The 15,046-nt window shown below is 46.9% G+C and overlaps 1 protein-coding gene across 3 annotated transcripts in view; it reads left to right on the top strand.

Annotated features, from left to right (window-relative positions):
* Nucleotides 1-15,046, top strand: part of PPP6R2 (protein phosphatase 6 regulatory subunit 2) — a 149,873-nt gene that overhangs the window by 109,428 nt on the left and 25,399 nt on the right. For 2 of the 3 annotated variants that reach the window (XM_075924308.2, XM_075924312.2), the window contains exons 21-22: nt 1,026-1,114; nt 9,931-10,135. In XM_075924308.2, the coding sequence (XP_075780423.2) occupies nt 1,026-1,114; nt 9,931-10,135 (294 nt within the window). The remainder of the gene's footprint in view (nt 1-1,025; nt 1,115-9,930; nt 10,136-15,046) is intronic. The other variant, XM_075924320.2, reaches the window with a different exon arrangement.

Raw genomic sequence — 15,046 nt, forward strand, 5'->3', positions numbered from 1 at the left:
ACTCACACCTCTGGGTTTGTAGTGATTGAAATCAGCGGCATTCATACCTCGTGCTGTAAAGATGCTGTGTATATTGTCCAGAGATGAAAGTAAGCCGGTGTGCCCCCGTGCACCACTCTGGCAAGAATTGAGCCTTTCAGGAGGAAGCAGCGTGCTCCCAGCCCGGCTCCCGGGGCTGTCATGCAGGCTGCCGCACTAAGCAGCCAGCCAGGTCAAAGGGGCTGGCTGGAGACACATTCCCCCACTGGTCTGGGACTGCCCTAGCCCCAAGCCCTCCCAGCACCATTTAGGCTGCTTGCTCTTCCCCTTCCTGTCACGATCACCCTTCCCTCTCCATGCCCCCAACACCCACCCGCTGCCTGTGAGCCCCCCACACACCTGGACCTGACTCCTGCCCCCCTCGCTCACACCCCAATCCTCTGCAATGAGTCCCTCCTCACCCCCTGCCTTGAGCACCCCCCTCCCACCCGCAGGCCACCCCACACTTACATTTCTTACAGGTACTGATCATACACACACCCCAACCTGCCTTGAGACCCCCTCTGGGAGGGTGTTCTAATACAACAGTAGCTGTAAGAAATGTCAGTTATTTTCATCACCCGATGCTGTTGGAAGACTCACAATGTACCGTGAGGGCACGTCTACACAGCAGGGCTGAACTCGAAATAAGTGGCGCAATTTGAGCTATGTTAATTGCGTAGCTTAAGTCAAAATAACTTATTTCGAATTTGGGCACGTCTATGCAGCAGTTATTTCGAAACAGAACATTCTTCCCCTGACTTCCCGTACTCCTCCTCCAATTAGGTTTACAGAAGCTGGAGTAAGAAGTCTGTTATTTCAGATTTATTTTGAAATAATGGGCTTGCTGTGTAGACGCGCAGTGCGTAATAACGCTGCTGTGTAGACGTACCCATAGTCATTAGGGTAGGGTTGCTTGTAATAACATCTCTTTCGGAATTATTTCTAAGTAGCATATATCAGGACCAGAGCAGCTGTGGTTCATTCTCAGGCCTTTTCTTTTCTAGCTCAGAATCGGGTCCCAGATGCAGTTCTCCTGTGGATACTGAAAGCAGTGACTCAGAAGGAAACCCCAAGCAGAGTCAGGACAAGACCTGTAAGTGGCAATAATATCAGGAAATCTGAAGCAAAATACAGGACTATGTAGCACTTTAAAGACTAACAAGATGGTTTATTAGATGATGAGCTTTCGTGGGCCAGACCCACTTCCTCAGATCAAATAGTGGAAGAAAATAGTCACAACCATATATACCAAAGGATACAATTTAAAAAAATATTTGATCTGAGGAAGTGGGTCTGGCCCACGAAAGCTCATCACCTAATAAACCATCTTGTTAGTCTTTAAAGTGCTACATAGTCCTGTATTTTGCTTCAGCTACACCAGACTAACACGGCTACATTTCTATCACTATAGGAAATGTAAAGGCATTCATTTGCAACTTGAACAGTTTTGAGTATTGCTTGGCATCCCAGGTTTGTGGTGCAAAGTTCCTTCCAGAGCTTCCTTGCAGACATTACTTGAGCTGAATGTGTCTTCAGCCCCCTAACAAATCGCTAAGAAATGTTGCTACTTATCTGTAAAACAGTAGAAAGGTCTCTTTTTTTTATTGGGCAGAGTTAAATTGTGGAGACCCCACATCTACTGCTTGGAAAGATTATGCTGTAGTAGCAAATAGTTTCCTGTTTCTTTTCAGGTCATCTTTAAAAAATCAGTTTCCAAAAATTGTAATACCACAAAAAGTGATTTTTGGAATCTGGATTCCAATAAAAGTGAGAAGATGAAAGTAGTGACAGCAGAGACTAAAGCACTAATGTTGGTGTCTTTGAGGTTAAATTAGAGAACAGTCTGGACCTTCTCACAGAACTGAAGCACAAAGGCTCTGAAATTTTGGCTTAACTTTGTAAAATAAATCCACACTCCTTTGTGGTGTGTGATTTTTGTCTGATACCAGGAGTAGAAGTGCCAAAACACAGCAAGAGAAGCTATACCGGCTGTATTTCTGATAAGCCAGAGCTAGAAAGTACTAGAAATCCAGAGAGATTTTTCTGGCTTTTCTTGAACTCCATATCCTCCCTCCTCCAATGGGAATAAGCGTTTAAGCCTCTGATTCACTCAATGCCAGCTTAAAGCTTGAGTCTCCCATTAATCTAGAAGATCCCCTCTGGTGTTTTGGTTTTCAGGTCCTAAAACTAGTCTTGCTGGTATCAAACAACCAAACCTCAGGATATTAACACCACAACATCAAATGAAGAAACTCCCGGGTGTATTTTCACCCATCTTAGATCAAAACAGAATTTTAAGCATCAGAAGTAGAGGTACAAATTTGCCCCAACCTTGTAGCAGTTCAGAACATTAAGAATCTTAAAGGTATGTAGGAAAAGCAGGGGAGTTACCTAGTGAGGCTTATTCTCACCCGTGCTTCTGGTTGTGTTGTAAAACAAACTTTGTAACCCTTCTATGACAAGTCTCTCTTTCTGAGTATGGGTCAGTGTGGATCCTGTTGTGGATGTCAGTTATGAGACAGGGTTCTTTTGTAAGTCAGGGCCAAACCCTCACTCTATGCTCCTCATGTTCCCGTGAGAGGACATAAAGGGAGTGGCTGCAGCTCTCCCTTGGTTGCCTCTTGCCGCCGTTGGCAATGAAACAGAACACAGCAAGTTCAAGACGGCTCCTCTCCGAAGAGACCTTGAACCACTTCTCTTGACCCATTTAGTGAAAAATGTGGTCTTCTCGTGCTTTCTCTGAAAGATGGTCCTTCGAAAAGAAATGGATCCCCTGTACAATGGGATGTGGCACTTTGTGCCATGCTCCGTGTCTCATGGTGCAGTCCAAGCCCTCAGGGTTCAAACCCTGCCCTCCTGCAGTGGATTGATCTCCATCAAGGATGGACACAGCTGATACCATTTCTACGTAGGCCCTCAAGTCCAGGGGCACGTGGCTGCAGCTGCATCTACTTGAGCAGTCTGTGTAGGACACTCCAGGCCTAGAAGGAAACGGTTAAACCAGTATCAGGCACTATCCAGCACTCTTCAAGTTCCGAGAGAGGGCGGTGGAAAGAAAGTGAAAAGGACACCAGTGTGGGACACCTCAGTGTCCAGAGCTCCAGTGCTGAGCGTATCGGCACTGGTAGTTCTGGGGCTGACAACTCTGGCTCTGGTACTGACTGACGCAACTCAGGTGGAAAAGCTGGCACCTGTGCCTGCTCATGAACGTCTTGGAATAGCCCGTCTGAGCATCAGCATAGCTCCAAGCTGAGAGAAGCTTCTGGAGGGAAAATATTTGGCATCACTTGAAGAGCAAAGCCCCTGAGCAGACAGGCAAAGCAGGAGACCTGGCCTGGGTCCCAATACTGATCCCCATGACAGAGTTGAGCAAGGCCTTCAGATGTGCCTATCACTACAGAAGTCGGACACCTTCCTGATCCCAAAGAGGGCATTCATGTCTACCCCTGCTTGGAAAATTGGCTGACTGGGGCATAGCTCAGCCAGGAGGCTGTGATGCACCTGAAGTATATCCACTCCCTCAGCTGAGTCTGCTGGATAACTCTGAAAATTCATTTCTCATCCCATCACAGGTGATACTTTGAGGACTCCTGGTTAGGTCTGGTTCAATGAGAGCCTACAGATAGGTTGCTCTTGCTTTATTTGCTGGTGTGTGGGATAGAATTAAACTTGACAACTGTACAGATATGCCGGTGGCTGCTAAGCCATGGGTCAGTGTGCAAGTGTAACTGCCACCGAGAAGTTTTGAACCTGTGACCTCTGGAGCTTAGTGTAGGCACCTCTACAGCTTGAGCTATAAAGCCAGCTGGTTTTCAGCTTTGGCTGTAGAGCTTCCTTGTTCTTATCTCTCACTGTAAGTGGTCTAAGTGCCACTATGTGGGTCAGTGACCCACACTCGGTGTGAGGGTTACACAGGTATGTGACACTGCCTGCCAAATGTCCTATGAGATCTCTCCATTCTGTCTCAGGTGGGTCTTCTCCCCAGATGAACAAGAATTTGGTTAGCCCACTGCACTTTGTCCCAGAACTGAGCAGGGGGAAGGAGCTCAGGGGCACTATTCTCTGTCCCTTCCCCGACAAAAACTTTAACTACTGATGCCGCAGTACGGACTGAGCAGCCTGAGCCACCTGCTAATGCAAGGGATGTGTTCCCCAGCGGGTACCGAAGCCACCAGGTGTAAGACCTTTCTACTTGTTCTTCAGAACTCCACTGCGCAGATCCCGATGGGCAGAGGCACACGCTCATCTCACCTCTGGAAATGATGCCACCAGCATGGGCTAAACCCGGTTCCTCTTTTTAAGACACAGACTGCTTGGCAAAGTCCCCAGCCTTTGCCAACATCTCTCACTTCAGACCTGATGAATTCGGTACACCACACACACCTTACAGGTCTTTTGTCCGGAAGGAGTAACATGTAGCATAGCTACAGAGAGACTGTAACTTGTCAAGATTCAGTGTGAGCAATGAGAGTGGACGGTATAGAAAATATGTAAGGACTAGTGCATTTATTCTGAAAGCGTGCTTTATGGACTTGGAGTGGGAACGAGTCACCTGAAGCTAGTGTGTCTCGGTGGTGGCCCATTTAAGGAAAGGGGAGTTTAGCTGGCGAGGTAATGCAAGGCTCAGTTGTTTAGCCTTGCGCAAAATTAACAGGAAACCATGAGAGGCAATGACAAATCATCAAAGTCACTCAAAGAGAGAAAATAAACTTCACAACATGCTGAGGTTGCCCTGTCTGTGAACAGAATCAGAGGATTGTCTTCGGGTGACACAGAGGAGGGCCAAATGCTCTTTTATCTTTTACTGAGGAGAGCCCCTTGCAGAATGAACAGCTTTCATGAAGGTTTGGATCCTCATTCTTGAGAAACCAGTCAGCTCTGCAGCAGACTTATCTTTGGAAGAAAAATCTATGTTAGTGGATAGGAACGGTGACTATGCATAACTGTCGGCCACGGTTTATGGTTTTGTGTTGTGGTGTAATATTTTTCCCATCACTTTCTTATTTCTGGTTAAATTCTTACTCTCACTCTTTCTCAAACTTTCTCCTGTTTTATTTAACGTGCTCCCAAGTTCTGTGTGGCTTACAGGAGCAGTGATTTAGGGCAGAACTATTAAATTGGAGTACACTGCAGTCTGGAGATAGAGATCTGGAATTTCTGTGGGTATCTGGTGTCAGGGGCTGGGTACCACAGGAATGCGATTCAAAGGGACCCGGGAATTGGGAAGCACCTACTGTTATCCTGCAAGGAAATGTTAGAGCTGGAACAAGCATGGAGAATAATGCTCGAGTGGCTGAAAGCCTGGCGGTGTCAGGGTGCTGACACCCTGCTACCACAAGAAAGACTCCCTCTCGCTGGAGGCAGGGGAGTAACAAGGTGACTCGGTCCTTTGCACACCCAGGACTATCGCACTCCTCACTGTGTGGCTGTCAGTAACAACACGCTGACCTTTTGTGCACTGCTCATGAGTGGTCCCTGTGGAAGAGCACCGACGTTCCTGTGTTGGAAAAACGCAGCGATTAACGTTTGCTGTTCTATCGGTGCCAAGTGCCAGAAGTTTTGTCCTAAAGTGAACATGAGTGGGAACATGTTACAGGGCGATACCTTTCTGCAGTAGTCCCAGAGTTGCTTATATGTCATTCCACTGGCTCGCTGAGTCCCAGACAGGGTTCCAGAATCGAGACACAAGGCTAACATCATTTTTGAAGCACCACATGGGCCAGGAGAGCTTTGGCGAATGGCCTGCTGCAAATATCTGTCTTTTCCTTCAGCTTCCACCCTGTCCAGACCTGTCTTGTTACAGTATGGCCAGATACTCCATCCAGAGCTGAAGTCACTACCCCTGATGTCATGGCTGCTGGCTGGTTGAGTACCATTGCCAGAGAGTCTGCTTCCTTCTGGTCCAGCAGATCGTTAGACAGAGCAGGAAAGCATGTGCCAGAAGAGCACACAATCAAAGGTTTTTCTGAATGGGCAGCCTCATATCATACAACTATTTTGATAGGCAGATTTTGATGAGCTCAGAGAACTTGTAGGTAAGGTCCCATGGGAAGCAAGACTGAAGGGAAAAACAACTGAGGAGAGTTGGAAGTATTTCAAAGGGACGTTAAGGGCCCAAAAGCAAACAATTCCGCTGTGTAGGAAAGATAGAAAATATGGCAAAAGACCAGCTTGGCTTAACAAGGAGATCTTGCATGATCTCAAAATAAAAAAGGAGTCCTATAAAAAATGGAAACTAGGACAAATAACAAAGGATGAATATACGCAAGCAACACGGGAATGCAGGGGTAAGATTAGAAAGGCAAAGGCACAAAATGAGATCAAACTAGCTACAGGCTTAAAGGGAAACAAGAAGACCTTTTATAAATACATTAGAAGCAAGAGGAAGACCAAGGACAGGGTAGGCCCACTGCTCAGTGAGGAGGGAGAAGCAGTAACAGGAAACTTGGAAATGGCAGAGATGCTCAATGACTTCTTTGTTTCGGTCTTCACCGAGAAGTCTGGAGGTGTGCCTAACGTAGTGAATACAAGCAGAGAGAGGGTAAGTTTAGAAGATAGGATACACAAAGAACAAGTTAAAAATCACTTAGGAAAGTTAGATGTCAGCAAGTCACCAGGTCCTGATGAAATGCATCCCGGATACTCAAGGAGCTATCTGAGCCTTTAGCTATGATCTTTGAAAAATCATGGAAGACAGGGGAGATTCCAGAATACTGGAAAAGGGCAAATATTGTGCCCATCTATAAAAAGGGGAATAAGAACAACCCAGGAAACTACAGACTGGTCAGTTTAACGTCTGTCCCAGGGAAGATAATGGAGCAGGTAATTAAGGAAATCATATGCAAACACTTGGAAGGTAATAAAGTGATAGGGAATAGCCAGCATGGGTTTGTGAAGAACAAGTCATGCCAAACTAATCTGATAGCTTTCTTTGATAGGATAACGAGCCTTGTGGATAAGGGAGAAGCGGTGGATGTCATATACCTAGACTTTAGTAAAGCATTTGATACGGTCTCGCATGATATTCTTATTGATAAACTAGGCAAATATAACTTAGAGAGGGCCACGATAAGGTGGGTGCATAATTGGCTGGATAACCGTAGTCAGAGAGTTGTTGTTAACGGTGCTAAATCCTGCTGGAAAGGGATAACAAGTGGAGTTCCGCAAGGGTCTGTTTTGGGACCCGTACTGTTCAATATCTTCATCAATGATGTAGATATTGGGATAGAGAATACGCTTATTACGTTTGCAGATGATACCAAACTGGGTGGGGTTGCAACTTCTTTGGAGGATAGGGACATAATTCAAAATGACCTTAGCAAGTTAGAGAAATGGTCAGAGGTAAACAGGATGAGGTTTAATAAAGAGAAATGCAAAGTGCTCCACTTAGGAAGGAACAATCAGTTCCATACATACAAGATGGGAAGCGACTGTCTAGGAAGGAGCATGGCAGAAAGGGATCTAGGGGTCATAGTGGACCACAAGTTGAATATGAGTCAACAGTGTGATACTGTTGCAAAAAAAGCAAATATGATTCTAGGTTGTATCAACAGGTGTGTTGTAAGCAAAACTCGTGAAGTCATTCTGCCGCTCTACTCTGCACTAGTTAGGCCTCAGCTGGAGTACTGTGTCCAGTTCTGGGCGCCACATTTCAAGAAAGATGTGGAGAAATTGGAAAGGGTACAGAGAAGAGCGACAAGAATGATTAAAGGTCTAGAGAACATGACCTATGAAGCCAGGCTTCATGAACTGGGCTTGTTTAGTTTGGAAAAAAGAAGATTAAGGGGTGACATGATAGCGGTTTTCAAATATCTAAAAGGGTGTCACAAGGAGGAAGGAGAAAATTTGTTCCTCTTGGTTTCTGAGGACAGGACAAGGAGTAATGGGCTTAAAGTGCAGCAGGGGAGGTTTAGATTGGACATTAGGAAAAAATTCCTAACTGTCAGGGTGGTCAAATATTGGAATAAATTGCCAAGGGAGGTGGTGGAATCTCCCTCTCTGGAGATATTTAAGAACAGGTTAGATAGACATCTGTCAGGGATGGTGTAGACGGAGCTTGGTCCTGCCTTGAGGGCGGGGGGCTGGACTCGATGACCTCTCGAGGTCCCTTCCAGTCCTATGATTCTATGATATAGTCTGGACACAGTCCAGCCCCCTTGGTGCTAGATATCATCAACTCCTGACTGCCTCTCAGTTAGCTTTGCCAAGATCTACTTTGTGATTTCAGCCTGCCACGTGCCTGTAGGGCCAGGGTTGGGCCTCTCACCCCAGGATATCAAAGTTCCACAAAAGGCCACTGTGCATTTGCCACAGGCAGAGAAGCTTTTCCTCCTGAGATCTCAGTCTGGTCCTGGGATACATGGCGCCTCCGTCTGAACCTGTGTCAGCCTGCACCCGGCACCGCCTCACTCCGAAAGCCGTTTCCTAGTGGCCATTACTTTGGCCAGGAAAATGACTGAGCTTCACTCGCTTCCAGCTGAGCCCTTCCCTCACTCTCTGTATGACGTTCCACAGAGGCCAGGTCGCTCTGCGAGCGTACCTCAAGTCCAGGCCCCGGGTGCTCTCGAATTCCATCTACCTGCCTGTCTTCCGCCTCTTTTCTTCCCAGAGCCAGAGTTGGCACTTGGAGAAAAGAACTAACAGTGGTTCCCAGACTTTTTGGCATCAATGCCCCCTTTTTGATTTTTGAGACCCCCCCCCCCCCCCAAAAAAAAAAAACACAGCAAAACTTGTTGGGAAGAAAAAAAAGGAACCAACTGGGGTTGAAAAACAAAAATAGCAAAACTTGGGGGATTTACGGGGGCGGGGGGTGGCTGGGTTGCCTCATGCCCCCCATGAATTTCTTCTCGCCCCCCTAGGGGGCATGCCCCCCCCAGTTTGGGAACCCATGCACTAGATGTATCCAGGCCTGCTCTTTGTTATGCTGACAGGATTGAATGGGTCCCACTGGTTCCTTATCTGTCTGCAGTGGCAGCTGGGTATTCTAGCGGTCAAGTCACCTCCTCGCACTGGGGGTCAAAGATGGCTAACCCAGTGGAGCTAATGGGTCTCTCTCTTCCACTGAATGTCAGAGCTCAAGTAACCCCCTCTGCCTGCACCACAAAGTGCCCATTGACTTTTGCCAAGCGCTGCGCAGTGCCCTTGGCCGCTAGAGCAGAGGTGATGCTGGAGAGAAACCTCGGTCTGACTGATGCAGCTGCCACTCCCATTCCCACTGCTCCACGGGGGTACCGCTTGCCTGTCCCCGACAGCGCCACACAGACGTACGCCTGAGGAGGAGAGAACAGTTACTTCCTGTGCGGTAGCTGTGTTTCTTTGAGGTGCTGGTGTCAGGGCAGATCCCACAACTCGTCCTCCGTCCCTGCTTGGGGGGGACCTCAGGGGCCCAGGCTTTGAATTGTGAGGGACCCAAAGGAGTATTGTGGCTGCTCCGCCTGTTATGCCCTTGCACAGGAGCACAAGGAGACACAGGGCGCACGTGAAGCCCCGGTGGGTGCTCTTGTTAAAAAACAAAAATCTCCTATGTGAGGCTCATGATTGTCTGTGGTGGGATCTGTACTAGGGGAAGGGATAGCTCAGTGATTTGAGCATTGGCCTGCAAAACCCAGGGTTGTGAGTTCAATCCTTGCAGAGGCCATTTAGGGATTGGGGCAAAAATTTGTCAGGGATGGCACTTGGTCCTGCTGTGAAGGCAGGAGACTGGACTCCATGACCTTTCAAGGTCCCTTCCAGTTCTAGGAGATAGGCAATCTCCATTCATTTAAAAAAAAAAAAAGCAACATTTCAAAGAGCCACAGCTGCTGCTGGGTAAGTAACCGTTCTGTTTCCCTGGAAGTACTTGGGTGTTCAGCAGTGCTTCCTGTGCACCTGTTCATTTTCTCATGTGAATTATTGACTCTTTCTCTGCAGTTAGCGCTGCCTCCCCCTGTGTTTGGAATGTCTGCGTGGCAAGGAAAGCACCTCTGGTAGCTTCAGACAGCAGCTCCTCTGGCGGGTCAGACAGCGAGGAAGAGGATAAAGCTGATATCGTCACAGAGACCATCAGTACAGGTTCAGGCCAGGAGACCATCAAACTGACCATGGACGCTAAGAACGAGAAGGCTGTGTTCACCAGGTGCGAAAGAAATCAGCTGGGGATGGGGTAGATGTGCCCATTAGGGTTTTGTGACGTGTAATCTGGCTCCAAATACAGCACAAAACAGTTGGCATCTCACCTCTGATTTAAAACCAAGTGTAAATCACTCATGGGATGTAAAGACCTAGTCGTGCAAACAAGATAAAAATGTAAATGCATGAGAACGTCGCTGCGCTTTTATTTTCTGAGCCCTGAGTTCTGAGTGGTGACTTGAGGCGGTTTTGTTATGGTGATCTGTGGCCTTCCTGGGCACTGATAAATTGAAGTATTTATTACTGCTAAGCAAATGCTTTCTGAGCTGTAGGGTGAAAATGTAGGTCCTGCTAGCCACTGCGTCACACTGCAAACCTACCACATAACTGGCAGTGTCAGCTCCCATGAGAAGTAGGAGTGGAGTAGTAGGAGATGCAAACCAAGAGTGAGATCCACTAGCAGAGCCACATGAGGCTAGGTGTCACAAATAGCACGTGGTGTTTATGGATCAGCATGGAGATTGGTGTCCCATAGAACTACCTGGAGTGATGGGTTGAAACGGTTCAAGTTATTGCTGTTTCCTCATTTTTGGAAATTCACTCATAAATTGTAAGAAGCACAAATCCCCAGAATTAGACATTCCAAGTCCCAAAGTTTATGGTGACTTACGGACAGCATCTTTGTCAGAGCCCTAAGAGACGCATCCTCCAAAAGGTTTTCCCATAAGACTCCTCAGGTCAGAGGGTACTTTTCACAAGTTCTTACAAGGGGAATATGTTGACACGTTGACTCAGGCTCCAAAGAGCTGAAATCACGTTTGAAAATGGGCAGTGTTGGTACTTTCTGAAATGTTATACAGGATCCCTTTTTCTTCTTTCCTGTCCTTCACCCACATGCTTGTAGGTAGGATCCAATTAACTGAGGGCCCCAATGTTTTGGGAAATTTACTAGAAGCAGATAATGGTCAGTTTGAAGTACCTGACACACCTTTTTACTCTGGTGAACATTCGCTAGAATCAGGGAAAGGTGGCTCATAAAATGGCATGCTGAAGTAATGTGGCTGTAAAACAAAGCAAACTTACTGCAGAAAATAAACCAGTGACAGATTTTGGTTAATCCAATCTGTGTTGAGTTTTTTATAATCTGAACATTTTTGAACTTCTGCGTCAGTACAGGCTGCCTTTTCTGCTGCAGACTTGAAACAAAAACCTGATGCATAAAATTTCATTGCCGACAAAGCAATTTGCTTCAGGAGAGCTACTTGGATAAATGGGACAAATTCCCATGACCAGAGATGACACGGCCTGGCAGACTGTTTTTAGAGAATAGGCTGAAAAAAATGAAAGTTCGTCAATTGTTTCTGACTGGGTCATCTGAGCTAGTAGCCCTCTCTGCTGTTCATAATACACCTGGCTCCTTTTCTCATGCCCATTGACCCTTGGATTTTAATGAAGTAAAACATTTGGAGCATGCAGTGGTAGCTAGTACTGTCTTCCAAATGTATTATCCCCTCTCTGGATCTATGGCATTTAGAGCCAGAGCCCTGCTCTAAATTTAACTGTGTCTTGTTTCACTTTAACACCACAGCAGTATAAATCCTGTTCGGCATTTTGCTTGACGTTTACATTAGCTTCATAGCAGATTGGGAAAAGGGTATCCTTATTTTGATTAGCTAGATATGTCGTTGCCCAGGACACTGCTAAATCTAAACATTGCAATTTTAAATGAATGCTTTTTATCTACAGGAATCTCTCTCAGGTAAGTATGGTTATAACTTAAAACCAAAACAACAAAGTTTCCAGAACCTGCTTTGTTTTGCAGGATTGTGGCTGTTTTCAACTAATTCTGCTTTTGCAATGCAAGCAAATGCTCTGATAACAACAATCTCCACTATAAAAGTGTGATCTATTAACACGGCCATAATCTCAACCAGAACCTAAAACAAATGGCTGTTGGGGAAAGACCCGGAGACCTGTAAAAACATTTTGGGTCTAGTATAAACTTCATGACATTGTCTAAATTCACGATCCCAGTGGGCCCTTATTGTTTCATAGTCTAATGCTGTCTGCACTCAGAACTTGATACAGCCGGGATTAAATCTCAGCTCTTTCTGTGGCTTCAGCAAGTCACTTAGGTTAACATTTTTGTATTTAGATCCCTGAAATTAGGCATCTACATCTATATTCAGGCACTAATTAGAAGTGAACTGATCTTTCAGAAACAGGTTTGGCTCCCATTGTCATCAGGGAAGTTGGGGCTGCCATTCTCCCTGACAATCAGACCTGAAGTCAATAAGTATGAATTCAGGTGCCTAACTTTAGATGACGTGGGTGAGGTACTGTTGAACCGACTTCTGTGGGTGTGAGAAACAAGCTCTGAGCCACCCAGAGCTCTTCTTCGCGTTTTGGAACGGTACCTAGTGCCACAGCTAAATGCAAGGTGAATCAGAGTGCTTAGTATAACACACATTTCAAAGGACCAGGGTGAAGTGGCCTATGCACACCCCTCTAGTCAGGGGGGTGGGGAGATTAAAAAATGTGATGTCACTTATAGTGGGATTCACAGAAACCATCCTCAAGTCCCTCATACAGAACCAGCTTCCTCCAGCGTACAGCTGACTTCCTTCAGAAACTGCAACTTGAATCCCCTTCCCCGAGGAAGCCATCCTTACCACCATGGATGTCCCTTCCCTGTGCCCTAGCATCCCTCTCCAGGGGTGGCATTGCACTCCGCCTTGGATTTTTGTAAGATAAGGGACAACTCTTGAATACCCATTCCAGATACATTGCCGAACTCGTCCATTTCGTCCTCACCTTCAAGGCGTTTACATTCAGCAACAAACACCATGTTGAAACTGTGGGAACAGCCATTGTTACTAGGATGGATCCACAATATGTCAACTCTTTGTTGGGGCCACCTTGGAGAAGAGTTTCTGGACAAATGCACCGTGAAGCCAATGATATACCTGAGATGCATCAGTGACGACCTGTACTCCTTCATCGATTTCCGCCACATCTTTGAGGACCGCCACCCATTAAACTCTCACTGGGTCACTGCCACACTAGCTCAACTTCCTGCGTGCCACAATCCGCTCCAACAATGGAACCCTACAGAGAACTCTACACAACAGACCCAAAGATCAGCACACTTTCTTTCCCAGGTCCAGTAACCGCCCCAAGTGCAGCAAGAGATCTGTTAGCTATGGCCCGGCACTTGGATACCACAGACTGTGTGCTGAGGAGAAAGGCTGGGATAACACACTTAAAACCATTTTTGCGTGACAGGGACTCTCCATCAGAGAAGCAGGTCGCATCATGGAATGGGCCATTTAAATACCCGGAGAGAACTTGCTTCAATACAGAAATAAAGCACCTCTGACCACGCATCTCTAGTTATCACCTACTACCCCATCCTGGAACCCATATGGGTAGCATGCAAAATTTACCACCCATGCTCCATGAAAAACCCCTCTTCTGGCCTTCAGAAAACACCCTCTCCAACCCCTGCCATCTGCAAGGTTGCTATCAGAAGCAAGCTCTCCGCAGACCAGGACACATCATCTCCAAGCAGCACTTAACACCCGCTGTCCTGATTTTAGAGGCTTTATCTTATATAGGCAACCTATTCCTCCCCATGCCCTCCCTTACAGGATCCCCAGGGTTCAGCCTGGAACTGTGGGGCCACTGTGCTTCCTTACCTCCCCAGCTTCTCACAGTGCTGTGCCAGTGACAGTCAGCAAACCCCTAGAGGTGCTGCCTCTCAGCCATCAGCATGCGGTGCCCCATACTAGCTTTACCTTGTGTGACGGCTTCTTGAGTCGTTCATGACTCATGCAGAGAGACGCACCAGCCAGTCCCCCCCGAACTCGGCCTGGCACCTCCATCCCCACCCTCTTATGCTGCTCAAGACTCTGTTGGGCAGGGCAAGCTCACAAATTAGTTTGCCACTTCTTCAAAGGAAAGTGGAGACACACACCAGCCTTCGTTAGGTGAGCTGAGATTCCCCAAGCGCTTCAACCAAAACACAAAGGCTTGGGTAAAGTCTGAAACACAAAGGCCGATTTTAAGTGAAGCTAAACTGCAAACATGGAGCTCCGAATTGGTTGCCTAAGAAATAAAAAAACACATTCTTAATCTCAGTTCGGACTTCCGTGCGCACAGCGAGATTTGAATCAGTGTCTTGCCCTAACAGACACTGCAGGCTGTTCACAGTTCCTGCTCCCCAGAATGAACTCCCTTCCAGCCTGGAGCCAGTGTGCCCGGGTCAAAGGTTTTGGCTTCCAGATGCTCTTCCAGTTGTTGAGATGGGGGGTAGGAAAGGAACGCGGGCAAGTAATGATGTCACTGTCCCTCTTTTATATAAAAAGTCTCAGAGCAGGGAGCTTTAAAACCGGTGAGTGGTCCTGGGGCGGCTTCAAGGCTAACCAAAATATGAATAGTGTCATAAGCTTTGGTGGGCAAAGCCCACTTCCTTTGCTAGAACGCTCTTCTGTGAGGTGGCTTAGGCAGCCCTCATGGTGTACATGCTTCCTCTGAGAAACCTTTGGGAGAGCGGATTAGTCTCAATGGACCACCAGCGCCGATCTGGCCAGTGATTGCTTCTCCTTTGCCTCTGCTGAAAGACCTGTGGTGGGCATTTCCCGACCTCACACTGTATTTCAGGAACTTAAGGAGCTATGCTTCATAACATCGCATGCAGATCAGTACGGTATTATGGGTCAGCAAACCAAGACTTTTCAAATGATACCTCACATGGCATACTTTGTACAGAGCATGCGGTAATCGTGTTACAGTGGTGAATACAGGGGCTCTGGCGTGCCACCCCCTCCATCCTATCTGGTCACCCTAGCAGCACCTAAAATCATGGACTGAATAAGCACACTGGATTTCTGGCTTTGTACAACAATCCATTTAATCA

This window comes from Pelodiscus sinensis, chromosome 1 (genome assembly GCF_052426305.1).
Source record: "Pelodiscus sinensis isolate ZL-2025 chromosome 1, ASM5242630v1, whole genome shotgun sequence".
NCBI lineage: Eukaryota > Metazoa > Chordata > Testudines > Trionychidae > Pelodiscus > Pelodiscus sinensis.